General features: G+C 33.9%; 1 protein-coding gene across 5 annotated transcripts in view; it reads right to left on the bottom strand.

Annotated features, from left to right (window-relative positions):
- Nucleotides 1–14,939, bottom strand: part of LOC138307271 (coadhesin-like) — a 54,091-nt gene that overhangs the window by 27,847 nt on the left and 11,305 nt on the right. For 4 of the 5 annotated variants that reach the window (XM_069247922.1, XM_069247921.1, XM_069247920.1 and 1 more), the window contains exons 2-3: nt 3,555–3,690; nt 3,338–3,378 (exon numbers count right to left, since the gene is read on the bottom strand). In XM_069247922.1, the coding sequence (XP_069104023.1) occupies nt 3,338–3,367 (30 nt within the window). In that variant the 5' untranslated portion in view covers nt 3,368–3,378; nt 3,555–3,690. Of the gene's footprint in view, nt 1–3,337; nt 3,379–3,554; nt 3,805–14,939 lie in introns of those variants that run through there. The other variant, XM_069247918.1, reaches the window with a different exon arrangement.

Below are 14,939 nucleotides of genomic sequence, written 5' to 3' on the forward strand. Positions count from 1 at the left end.
GGCTTGACAGTTCCAAAGGAGTTACGCTATGAGGAGGGATTTGAATGGAGGAAGACGAAGTATTAAGGTTTGGTAGAAGATACCAATACCCTACAATGTTGGAATAGGTGTTCCTGTTTTCTGCGTGTTCAACTTAAAAGCTATTGCCAACTTTGAGAGTAATAGGTAGTGACAACTGTGGATTTACTGTCAAAAACAGAAGAGAGTGCGCCCTATTGATCGCAGTAGAAGTGACAAGGTATGAGTTAGGTGTTATCTGCAAATGGGCAGTGATTTGGTCAATCGATTTTGACTTGCGACTTTGAGGATGTTCCAATTGAGCATTCTATAAAGCCCATGAAAGATGATCCTCTGATGACGCCTGCAGAGTTGAAATTCAAGGCATATCATATATCAACATTTTCAGAGTGTTAACTTGAATTTTTGCTCGATCACTTACAGAGTGAAATACGGAAACAACTTCACATTACAACGGCCATATTGGATTTCAAAATGGCAGTCATGTTGAAATTAAAATAAGAATCAAACTATTTATGCATCAAACACTACGAAAATATAAGTACTCTCACTATATTTGCTTAAAGTCAGTTTAGCCATTTTTTATTTGCATTCTATATAAAGATATAGATCGCAAAGTTGGCGGCTATCTTGAAATACAAAATGGCGGTCCTTCTACGTGAAGTTTAACACTAACAGAATGTTCCTAAGTATCAATAATATGGGTGTAGACGTTTAAAGTTTGGGTTTAGCTGGTATAGAACGTGAGGTATGGGTCACAGAAGGTGGATTTTTGGCTGCCATTTTCGAAACCAATATGGCGGCCGCTAGGGGCCGTGATTTTTTTGGGGTCCATTTTTTTCCCTGAAACCTTATGTCCCAAAGAAGCCATATGCAAAGTGTCATGCTTTCTTCAAACTTTGAACGATTTTACCGAAAATCGACCTTACCCGCTCCACTATATACACACTATCTTATAGAGCCTACTAATAGCTCATGGCTCAGCATTAATAAGTAACAACAATGTATATTGTTGTATTTATAATATCCCAGTAGTTATTTCTATAATTTGAAAAGCTACATTGATTGTTCCTCACTCGGCATTTTTATAACACAAAAAAACGCCTTAGAAAGTTTAAAAAAAAAAAAAAAAAAAAAAAAAAAAACTAGTGTGTGTTAATTTACACGTTAAATATAAAGAAATACACATAGAAAGTTACGGTGACCAAACATCTCCATAGTTTTTTTCTCACTGGCTTTCTTCAACTACGACCCGATAGTTTATTTAATGACATTGGTGATAATTTGACGTTCAATCGAATTTTAAAAGAAACTGAACAATAAACTCCATTACCATGTCAATAGACAATGAAAACTCATACATGTAAAAATAACGATATTAGTATGTCCATACTTAATAATTCCTATGTGTTTTGTAGTTCAATTTTTTAAGTTTGAGAAGTATCCAAAAGATTAATTTTATTTAAGACCTTAGTACGGCAATCTAGTGTAAACAATCAGTGTTCTACAAACGATTTAATGGTTTTGAATACATTTGAACTTGTTGAAGGATTTGTTATTCGGTAAATTAAGCCAACTTGTGCTTTAAGTGTGCATGAGCGGAGAAAAACTTTAATGTCCTCTACTGTTTCCCGTGTCATTTCAATAAAGTCGGACCTTATTCTCAAGGAGCTACCACACACCACACACACAAAATAAATAAAATGGACAATGATGGATATTATGATGTGTTGTGCAGTAGTCGTCGCCTCAAGAATCATGGTCATACAGCTATGCAGAATACATACAAAACGAAATAAAGGAGAAACAGGTTGTAATAGGAATATAAACCGAAATTAAATATTCCGAACACTTGATGAAATTAGTGTACACACACATATATATATATATATGTAAGGAAATATCAGCATGTAGTCCAAATAAACATGTGTGGTTATGGTTAAGAGTCTTCTAGCTTTAGATTAGATTCACCTAATAAAACTTGTTTGCCACAATACAAATGTCACGGTCATCTGTAAATACAGCCCTGAATTGGACTGAAACCCGATCACCTATTGAGTGCATGAATAATGATCGTTTCGTGTTATGTAAGATATACAAGTTGTAGTAATTTTTACTTTGGTTATACTTGAGGAGAACATATTTGGTTTAACGTCCCATTAAAAACCGGGGTCATATAAGGATGTTACATGTTTAGATGTTGGAGTTAACAAGAGTAAAACCACCGACAATGGTCAGTACCTGCCAACTGCCCCACACGGGGTTTGAACTCGCGTTGCAGAGCTGGGGACCATTGGGACATCTTAAACAAACGACCACCGCGGCCACTACCAACATAGCAAGGTGAATGATATATATTCAATACGATATATTTATGGTTTAAGTTTACAGATAAATATACGAAGAAAATCAAAGAAATTCAATTCAAATTATCCCAAAACTACAATGCTTTATCATATTTCAATACGATATGTTTTGAAATAATGATATGTCATTTAGATTTAAGGAGACTGGCCATCATAGACAACATGCAAATTCGAATACAACTGAATTTGAGGGGAACATACTGGTACATTTGTATGTGTCAAATCAAAGTTTTGTTGTTGTTGGTTTTTTTTTTTTTTTTTTTTGCAACCTACTAGAATTTGGATAATAACTTGAAATGGTTAACAGGATTCGCCGTTTAATTTCAAATAGCCCGTAAATATAATATATTATAATTTATTGAAAGAAACAGATTGGCATGAAAGGGCCAAGGTATTCAATATTTAAAGAAATATGTTCATACTGTTATATACTCCAAAAAAGGTTGAATCTTAAAATTATATCAAAAAATATTATCGATTTTACTTCGTTTGATAGCTTATGTAAATGCTCGTGTCTTTTCAAAATTTGAAAATTAAATAAATTGAAAACTAACTCGAGTTTGATAAACATGATAAACAACAGTCACTTGTTGGGGAACCTCTATATGTCTATATGGAAAGTAATAGCAAACAAAATATCATGCAAAATTCGTGAAGTTTTAAAAGGTTAATTCAATTTTTATCGAAAATCCAATAAATATTGAGGAAATATTTGAAAATTGAAGAATACAGCCATAAATACTTCACGTGAATATCACGCGATTTGTTTTTTTATTCATTTTTTTTTTCATGTTGAATTCATCTGATATTTACATGACATTCACGTGAAATCAACATTAAGACCTATTGGCTGTGTACCTAAATTGATAAATTTTATTTCAAAGTAAACAAAAATATAAACATGTTATGAATAAAACTTAACCAAAATAAAATTACAAAAACGGAATCTTTACCTGGTAGGGCTTACTTCTCCTTCCAGGCATTCTCGTTTACTCTGAAAATGAGATAAATAACAATTATATATATATTTAAAAGAATATTTCATAATATTTTTTTTTCTTAAAATTACAGCCTTGTATACTTTATTTTGCAAAAGGAAAAGAGTGTCATCATAAGATAAATAATAAAGCAAAATATCCAAACAAGATGTATGTTTTATTTCAAACTTACGTTTAGTAGAGCTTAGTAGATCTGCAGCTGTTGTCTCTCTACGCAGCGGGATTTTGTCTCAATGTTACAAATACGCCTACCCGAACACTTCCTGGTTGCATTAGACAGCACATTGCCATAGCAGGGTATTCACAAACTGCATAGATAAGGTGGGTTCATTGATATGCTTTGTCATCAAATACTCAAGGCCATACATGTATCAAGATCTCTATGATGAGCTGTAGACAGGTTATTTGAGATATGGAGTTCTCGTACAAAGGGTGTGTTACAAATGGAAACAAAATGAACGGCAGTAAATATGTAATGAAACCATTACTGTTTCTGACGACCAAAGACCTAAAGGCAAAGCCATATCGAAATCGGAGTACATTATTTTCCAAAATCCTTTTGTTCACACCAAGATTTTGTCGAATCTAAGAGATCTCCCGTTTAATATGTCTAGAGATTGACAACTCAACTTAATTTTTGGCTTTGTAGATGAATAAATTCAAGTTCTTTATTAATTTACGCCATTTGGCTTATCAGTTAAAACATATATACATGTAATAATTTATCTCGCCCATCCACTCATCACCTGGACTATTGTGTAGAGCGAATCGCTATCATACCCTTCAACTAATAATTTAGTTTATTTTACTGTTATTAAAATTAATATATTGTGATTTTGAAAGTTTTTTTTCCGATTTCATAATTTCTAAAAATTTAGATATGCTAGGTCTTTCATAATAATATTTTCAATGAACAGTTTCCGTAAGTCTAGAAATGTATGAGAATGAAACTGATATTTACGTCGTTGATCCAAATACAGTGTACATTTATGTGTGTTTGGCTCGTTAAACGTTTTATTAACTGTCAGGGTGATTTAAGGACTGCAAAAACAGGTTATGAACATAGGGGAGATCCTGAATACCCTGTAAATACCGTTCGTCCTTGTGGTAAATTGCACATCTTAACTTTTTTTCAGCCACTGCGGTTCCAATTTATTCGGATATGTAAAAACAAATGTGACTGCTCAGGGAAACATATATTTTTGAGGAGGAGTTCGACTAATGATAGGAAATATATGATAATATACATGATCGTTTACATACTGAATTGACAAGAACAGTAAATATTTTAGCAAGCGTATGTATCATCATCAAAATACTAGCATATGAGTATGAACACAAAAACAAAAACAAAAGTTTAACGACTCTAAAATAAGGTTATCTTTTCACAGAGTAGCATAATAAGGACCATCTAAAATCTCACGGAAATAGCTCGTCAATTATACTTCAATAATATATATCACATAAATACATATCTTATATTTCATAACGTTGAACATGATACGACTTAATTAATACCTGTAGTAAACCTGATCTGGTGGACGGCATCAAATGATATTTAAATTCAGATTTTGTCAATATCTTGGTAGTTTCGTGTTTGGTGAAAGAAGTTTGGAGATGTATAACCCTTAGAAAATATTTTAACACAGTATAACTAACTCAGAATACTCAAATAAACTCGCGTTACCTTGGTGATTTAAATATTGAAACACAGTTTTGTTATTGCAACTAAGGTCAGTTTAGATGTCATGTGTTTGCAGATAGTTGTGGATCTTTTTCTGACGTTGATATATAAAATGGAGCAGCCATTTCTACAGCGATCAGCTAACGCTTTTATGTCGACATTAGTGACGTCATTATGGTCAAACTTTGGTGCGGTGATTACGTAAACTTATGTACTTTAAAGTGGCAACAGATGATTAATCAGCTTATCAGGTCAATTATATCTTGAACATCAGAGTAACTCTTTTAGCATGAACCAATATACCATGATTCATTTAGTGATATATAATGGAAATAGTCTCACTAGAGTTTCGTCTACGTTAAACAAAGGACACTTTACTAAAATTCTCCGCTTCACCTTGGCAGAGATTTAATTATATTTAAATCTCTGACCTGGGTCGCGGGTTTTTCCTCCGGTACTTCTTTGACATATGCACATTTTGCCAATTTCTGTAAATTACTTTACTACTACCTTGTTCCGGTACAGTTGTGAAAGGTTATATTATTTCATAGAGAGAGACAATGATGTTCTGTTACAGGGAACAAATCTTAATATCTATTGTTGTTTTGTTATTTTTCTTCTCTTTATGTCATGTACAGTCGTACCTCCTAATACAGATATGTACATATTATGTGTGTGCATATGTTGAGACATCCCTGCTATACTCCCGGGAGGACATTTTAGGATTCCTATACTTTAAATTAATTCTTTGTACGCAGACAGATTTTGGCAAGAGATTTCATTTTTCTATTTCATAAGAAATTATACTGGATACATTCACACCATTTTACCGACTTTAGCCATCCTGCCCGACTGTTCACTTTAAGAAACTTGGTAAATTTTGATGTTTTTTCCGGATTTGTACAGTCGTATCTCTATGTATGTATGTAGGGATGTCTCTGCTCTGGTTCTGCTAGGCCTACGCCCCCCCCTACCCCCACCATCCCCCCCAGTGTCTTGTCTCTTAGTTAAACTTGTCTACTTAATATCGAGCTAAAATACCTAGTATGTACACTACATACATATATGTTTATTGTTTATATAGAACTACATATAAGTATTCTGGCCAATAATATGCAAAAAATGACGCTTAGCCCCTAACTCATTTTTTTCAAAATTTGTCTCTTTGGATTCCAATTGATCGATATACATGTTGTGCATGCAAGGACATGGCAGACCATATGTGTGTCGGGCTCTATGAGTGTTTATACTTATACAGTATGTATAAAATCTCTAATATTTACTACATTGTTATTTTCCTTACTCTGTTACCACCTAAGATACCCAATGTTCTGTAATTTATCGTTGACTACGTCACCATATCGTATCTACTATAGGCTATTTATGGCTAACGATGTACCTAATATATGAACACTTATAATCACGGTTTTTCAAAGGTTTCCTTCAATTTATGTATCTTCTTATCCTCTATATGTATCTGATTTTTGCGATTTTCTTTTGTACATCTATGTGTCATCTAACCTCAGTGAAATCCCTGAATCCTGGCCTGGGAAGGAATTGCTGGTCTGTATCGAAGCACAAATACTGCGTTTATATTTTGGTAAGAAATTTCAATATTTTATTCATATCAAGCATGTACATCGGTTCTAATTTGCGGTCTTATCTGTATTGCCTTTATCGTATAACCTAATGCCTGTTTAGTATATGTGTCACCGCATGAGAATCGGTATACATGTATAACAAGGAATTGTTTTACTTGTTATACAAAATGTTGATTTCGTAAAAGAAACAAGGATCCGTAATGATTTCTTTTCTGTGTCGTATCGCTGCTGAAAGCTCAGAGTTCGATTCCGATATATAATATGTAATTGAACATTCAATTAGAGGTAGAAATCCTAATAAACGGAACTCGGCTCGTTGGCCAGTACTTTTGTTAAACGGAACTCGGGTCTGGTTCCTAGTTCCGTATAAGCTTAAACGGAACTCGGGTCTGGTTCCTAGTTCCGTTTAAGTTAAACGGAACTCGGGTCTGGTTCCTAGTTCCGTTTATTAAACGGAACTAGGAACTAGGAACTCGCAACCAACTTCAGCCCTAATTATGCTTAATTGGCGTGTCCATTGTCCCGAGGCTAATAAGCGTCATACCACCTGGTTGCCCCGTGTACGTAATATAATTACCCAATTAACTTTATGTGACATTGAAGCAGATATAATTACCGCGGTTAATCCAACAACAATAAAATCAAGAAAATTTGTATAGCAATATCAAATGTAGTGTCTGAAATAAATTTATACATCCATCTGTCCGTTAAAATTATATGTAGGTACGCGTTCACTGTCCTTTGTTTTACAATATTGTATTATTATAGAAAGCACTAAAATCCTTATGATACATGGTTTCAAAGCTCGCCTTCCACTTGATAATAAGAGGATCACCCCTTTTTTCTTCTGATGGTAAATTTGTTCTGGCTCTATAAATACAGATCACTTTCAATTACTGTGGGTTTTTTTTATTTCTGAAGGCAAAATAAACAACATCCATAGTCAGCAAGCTCTCCATGAAAATAGTAATAAGCAGTTAGTTGTGTGTATTTATTTTTGCGTCTGCAGTTTAATATTATTAGTACATTTATGGTTTGCGTATTTGCTATATCAATGTGGAGATGTTGAATTAAATCCGGGTCCTTCTGTTGATAACTCAGACACAGTTTCATCATACAGTACTGTATCATTTGATAATGATAATGACTTGTCAATAGTTCACTATAAGGTTCAAAGTTTGCTACCAAGAATAGATATTATAATGTATGAACTTAAAGATTTCGATTTTATCGCTATTACCGAAACTTGGTTAAACTCTATCACTGAGACCTCGGATGATCTGCTTTTGGACAAATTCCATCCCCCATTTCTTAGGAGTAGATATGATCGTATAGGTGGAGGAATAGCTGTATATGTAAATAAAAATATAAAAGTACACCGTCGTACCAAGGACGTATATTAGAAATAAGTATAAACAATATTGATATTTTAATTGGAACATTTTATAGACCTCCAAATTCCAAAAATGATATATGGCTCCTCATAGAAAACTCTATAGATCTTGCTTTTGATACAAATACTGAGAATATCTTTATAACTGGTGATTTTAATGAAAACATGTTGAACCTGCCAGTTACACACGGACCAGTACATATAAAAGATATTCCCTAACTCAATTAGTAAATGATCCAACAAACTTCACTGAAAGAACTTCTTCTTTACAATTAAAAAGGTATCAGTTGGAGAATCGTTCCACCATGGCCAGCTTTAGATAGATACCACTGCCCTATATATGTATATATTGATATTCCTAAAAACACCTACAATTGTACATTTAAAAGAAAAATATGGCTATATAACCAAGGCGACTATCAGCTGTTCAATAACAAACTTGGTGAAATCGATTGGCAGGTAAATATAAATAATTACCCTTCACAAGATGCTGTTAACTTTTTAACCGAATCAATTTTAACTTGTGCTGCATGTTTAGTTCCCAACAAAATTATTACTGTTCGTCCTCGAGATTCCTCTTGGATGCATAATAACATCAGAGCTCTGATAAGAGCTAGGAAACGTATGCATAGGAAAGCTAAACATACTCAAAGTCAAATTCATTAGAATAAGTTCAAAAAGTTACGTAATTCATGTGTTGATGCGATAAGAAAAGCCAAGGCAGATTACAAAACTAAACTGTCAAATACACTTAAACTTACCAAACCATGCACTCGACAATGGTGGAAATTAGCAAACACGTTCACTCGCTTCTCCAAAAAATCTTTTTCTATACCCCCATTAATATGTAACAATACAGTAATTAATTATGATAAAAGTAAAGCAGACGCACAAAACTACGATGGCCCATATCAGCCGACATGGCAACTGCTTTACTAAACTGTAGTTGTACACACATTTGTGGTGATTGTCATGGCAACTGCTTTAGTAAAAAGCACTTGCCAACGTGTTTTGTCATTTTACTCGTTTGGCAACTGCTTTACTAAAGTAAGTGTTTTGTCATCCTTACGCGTGGTCCATATCAGCCGTGTTGGCGAGTGTCTGACTTTTGAGACAATTAACATTCCACGCCGACATCTAAACTAGTTTGACGCTGTACACATGTACTGATTAAATGACCTTTGAAACCAAAACGATATTTTACGACACTTTTCTTGGTAGAATCATTGGTAGGTAACGCAATCTGTGGCTAATGTTGACGTTTAAATGAAAATAGGCTTTCAGTGAAGTAACTCAATATATTATAAAATTTCATACTCATGTTTATTCATCTTTAATAATATCAGGTATTATGTAAAAATATGGGTTTTCCCTAGATAGGGGCATATAATGAGAGATTTAGGCGAGTTGAATGCCTGCATTAAATTAGCTTCCCTCCTAGACTGGCAACCAGTCCCTAGTATATTGGAAAAAAATCATTGAAATTTGGCTCGATTTTTTTGTCTCTACTAAGTATACAAGTCTGATTAAGTTTCAAACTAAGGAGATATAATCTAGCTATCATTTAATTGTCCCTATCCTAGGGCTGTAACCTCTCCCCATCCGGCTCTCAAAATTAGTTTACCGTTAATTACCGTACAATAACTTGTTACCACCTATGGCTATGTTATTTGTATATAGCTTTAATCGCCTTTGTCTTGTGTCGTAAAGTATCGTTTTTGTTTCAAAGGTCATTTAATCAGCACACCTGTACGGCATCAAACTAGGCTTGATATCGGCGTGGAATGTTAATTGTCTCAAAAGCCAGACACTCGCGAATACGGCTGATATGGTCCACGCGTAAGGATGACAAAACAGTTACTTTAGTAAAGCAGTTGCCAAACGAGTAAAATGACAAAACTCGTTGGCAAGTGCTTTTTACTAAAGCAGTTGCCATGACAATCACCACAAATGTGTGTACAACTACAGTTTAGTAAAGCAGTTGCCATGTCGGCTGATATGGGCCATCGTACAAAACACCTATTTCGCAGAACAGTCTTCATTAAACACTTCACATGCTACATTACCTACACACAATGTATTCCATCCACCTTATTTAGATATATTCACTATAACTCCCCAGGATGTTAATTACGCCATAAGTGTTCTTGACGTGTCTAAAGCAAGTTGTCCCGACTTAATTCATGCAAAGCTTTTGAAAGAAGGCAAAGAGCAATTATTTAACCCGCTATGTTGTATTTTCAATAATTCCTTAAATTCAGGTATTTATCCAGATAGTTGGAAAACTGCAAATGTAACTCCAGTATTTAAAAAAGGCGACAGATCTAATCTAGCAAACTATAGACCCATTTCTCTTATAAGTATTGTTGGTAAATTAATGGAACGTTGTGTGTTTAAATATATTTACAATTTTCTTAAAGATAAAAACTTCTTCACTAAACACCAGTCGGGTTTTACATCTGGTGATTCTGCAATTAATCAGCTACTTTATATTACAAATGATATTGGGAAAACTTTATACTTAGGGAAAGAAATTAGAATAGTATTTTGTGATATAAGTAAGGCGTTTGACCGTGTTTGGCATAATGGGTTGATATATAAATTGAAACTAGCGGGCTTATCAGGTAACATTAATAAATGGTTTGAAAGTTATTTAAAAAATAGGAAGCAAAGAATAGTTGTTGGCGTTAAATTTTCAAACTTCAAAAACATAAATGCGGGTGTACCACAAGGGTCAATACTCGGTCCTCTACTTTTTCTTATTCATATCAATGACATAGTTGTTAATTTACGATGTAACGTTAAACTGTTTGCAGATGACACGTCTCTGTACGTTATTGTTAATAATCCAAATGTGGCAAGATCAGTGTTGAATAATTATCTTGAAACAATTCAAAAATGGGCTGATACGTGGCTGGTGACTTTTAACCCAAACAAAACAGAAAGTTTAATAATATCACGGACATTATTAGGACCCGATCATGGAGACATTTACTTAAATAACAGTGTTGTTTCTGAAGTTACCAATCACAAACATCTTGGAGTTTGGTTCTCTTCAAATCTTTCTTGGAATATACATATAGACCACGTTATAGAATCAGTCTGTAAAAGATTAAACATAAGTAAAAATGAGAAAATTAAAATTTACACTTGATAGAGACACTTTACAACACATTAACATGTCATTCGTTAGATCCATCTTAGAATATGCGGATGTAATTTGGGACAATATTCCAAAATACCTAATTGATAGGTTAGAAAGTGTTCAAACAGAAGCGGCCCGAATTATAACAGGGGGAACCAAACTTTCGAAAATAGAATTACTTTATAAAGACACACAATGGGAAAAGCTAGTCGAACGTCGTAGAAAACATAAACTTTTACAATATCACAAAATGGTTCATAACACATCTCCAAAATATCCTCCCTCCATATTACCCCCTAGACCAACCGCAATTCATACATACACTGTACAACACTAGATGATCAAATATGCATCAAACGATTCGCACAAGAACAAATTTGTATTATGAATCTTTTTTAAAAAACCTTCATCGACTCTTGCATGGAATGAACTTCCAGTAGATATAAGAGAAAATTCCTCTATTAAAGAGACAATTCACTCAGGCTAATTCTTTTACATAACCAAGTAGCAAAATATGACATAAATGTATTGGTCTACATTTCTTATGAAACATGTAACATAAAATATTGACAAATACCACGTCATTGTTTAGTATTTTAATTGAGACCGTTGTTATTACAAATCGTTGATCGATACGATAAAGCAGGTACAACATGCACGCAGTACCCATACCCGAGTCAAACTCACGCACGTTAAACAAATGAACTACATAACCACTGACGAGGTGATACAATGATTTTTAGGCAAAAAAAATTCACCTAATAAGGTAAACACACTACTGTCAGAGCAATATGAGCAGTTCTAGAGTAAAGTTGCATTACTCTACGAGCAAGGGACAGGGTTCGGTATACAATATGTTCGACCACAATGTGTAATGGCGGACAGCGAGCGAGTTTACCTCCGTGAAGTTGATTCCTAGTTCCCAGTTCCTTATTCCATTACTTATTCGATTCCCTGATTACTTATTCAATTCCCTGATTACTTATTCAATTTCTAGCTACTAATTACCATCAGAAATGGTTGAAAATGCATTATTATGCATCACAATGATCTAGTTGACGTTTTAACTGCTCGTTAAGGGCCCATTACTTATTCGATTCCCTGATTACTTATTCGATTCCCTGATTACTTATTCAATTTCTAGCTACTAATTACCATCAGAAATGGTTCAAAATGCATTATTATGCATCACAATGATCTAGTTGACCTTTAAATTGCTCGTTAAGGGCCCATTACTTATTCGATTCCCTGATTACTTATTCAATTTCTAGCTACTAATTACCATCAGAAATGGTTCAAAATGCATTATTATGCATCACAATAATCTAGTTGACCTTTTAATTGCTTGTTAAGGGCCCATTACTTATTCGATTCCCTGATTACTTATTCGATTCCCTGATTACTTATTCGATTCCCTGATTACTTATTCAATTTCTAGCTACTAATTACCATCAGAAATGGTTCAAAATGCATTATTATGCATCACAATGATCTAGTTGACCTTTTAATTGCTTGTTAAGGGCCCATTACTTATTCGATTCCCTGATTACTTATTCGATTCCCTGATTACTTATTCAATTTCTAGCTACTAATTACCATCAGAAATGGTTCAAAATGCATTATTATGCATCACAATGATCTAGTTGACCTTTTAATTGCTCGTTAAGGGCCAATTACTTATTCGATTCCCTGATTACTTATTCGATTCCCTGATTACTTATTCAATTTCTAGCTACTAATTACCATCAGAAATGGTTCAAAATGCATTATTATGCATCACAATGATCTAGTTGACCTTTTAATTGCTCGTTAAGGGCCCATTACTTATTCGATTCCCTGATTACTTATTCGATTCCCTGATTACTTATTCAATTTCTAGCTACTAATTACCATCAGAAATGGTTCAAAATCCATTATTATGCATCACAATGATCTAGTTGACCTTTTAATTGCTCGTTAAGGGCCCATTACTTATTCGATTCCCTGATTACTTATTCAATTTCTAGCTACTAATTACCATCAGAAATGGTTCATAATGCATTATTATGCATCACAATGATCTAGTTGACCTTTTAATTGCTCGTTAAGGGCCCATTACTTATTCGATTCCCTGATTACTTATTCGATTCCCTGATTACTTATTCAATTTCTAGCTACTAATTACCATCAGAAATGGTTCATAATGCATTATTATGCATTACAATAATCTAGTTGACCTTTTAATTGCTCGTTTAGGGCCCATTACTTATTCGATTCCCTGATTACTTATTCGATTCCCTGATTACTTATTCGATTCCCTGATTACTTATTCAATTTCTAGCTACTAATTACCATCAGAAATGGTTCAAAATGCATTATTATGCATCACAATGATCTAGTTGACCTTTTAATTGCTCGTTAAGGGCCCATTACTTATTCGATTCCCTGATTACTTATTCGATTCCCTGATTACTTATTCGATTCTCTGATTACTTATTCAATTTCTAGCTTCTAATTACCATCAGAAATGTTTCAAAATGCATTATTATGAATAAGTAATCAGGGAATCGAATAAGTAATGGGCCCTTAACGAGCAATTAAAAGGTCAACTAGATCATTGTGATGCATAATAATGCATTTTGAACCATTTCTGATGGTAATTAGTAGCTAGAAATCGAATAAGTAATCAGGGAATCGAATAAGTAATCAGGGAATCGAATAAGTAATGGGCCCTTAACGAGCAATTAAAAGGTCAACTAGATCATTGTGATGCATAATAATGCATTTTGAACCATTTCTGATGGTAATTAGTAGCTAGAAATCGAATAAGTAATCAGGGAATCGAATAAGTAATCAGGGAATCGAATAAGTAATGGGCCCTTAACGAGCAATTAAAAGGTCAACTAGATCATTGTGATGCATAATAATGCATTTTGAACCATTTCTGATGGTAATTAGTGGCTAGAAATCGAATAAGTAATCAGGGAATCGTATAAGTAATCAGGGAATCGAATAAGTAATGGGCCCTTAACGAGCAATTAAAAGGTCAACTAGATTATTGTGATGCATAATAATGCATTTTGAACCATTTCTGATGGTAATTAGTAGCTAGAAATCGAATAAGTAATCAGGGAATCGAATAAGTAATCAGGGAATCGAATAAGTAATGGAATAAGGAACTGGGAACTAGGAATCAACTTCACGGAGGTGCGAGTTTGAACATTTCACACGTATTTCACCACCATGGGCTTTTCTGGCATATCACAGTAAAACCGACTGATCGAATTTCCATTAGAACTGGGTTTTTTTCGATATACGTACAAATTTTCATGTTCTCTTAGACTGAATTGTCCCTTTAAGGTTATCAAAAAATACCTTGAAACTGAAATCACAAGAACACCGTTTAGCTATTTTAACACAGGTAATAGACCAGACCAAATACTTCATGCTCGGTTTCGTCTAGAATGCAGTATACTAAACCAACATCTTTTCAGTAAAAATCTTATAGATTCGCCTCGTTGTGCATGTGGTTTTAAAATAGAAGACTCTGTTCATTTTTTTTCATTTGTATCAAATATGCTGACATTAGGCGACAATATCTTTCTGGTATATTCACAAAATATAATATCGTTGACGATTTAAATATCCTTTTATGGAGGGCTGAAGTTGGTTGCGAGTTCCTAGTTCCTAGTTCCGTTTAATAAACGGAACTAGGAACCAGACCCGAGTTCCGTTTAACTTAAACGGAACTAGGA

The sequence above is a fragment of the Argopecten irradians genome, chromosome 14 (genome assembly GCF_041381155.1).
Source record: "Argopecten irradians isolate NY chromosome 14, Ai_NY, whole genome shotgun sequence".
NCBI classification, from domain to species: domain Eukaryota; kingdom Metazoa; phylum Mollusca; class Bivalvia; order Pectinida; family Pectinidae; genus Argopecten; species Argopecten irradians.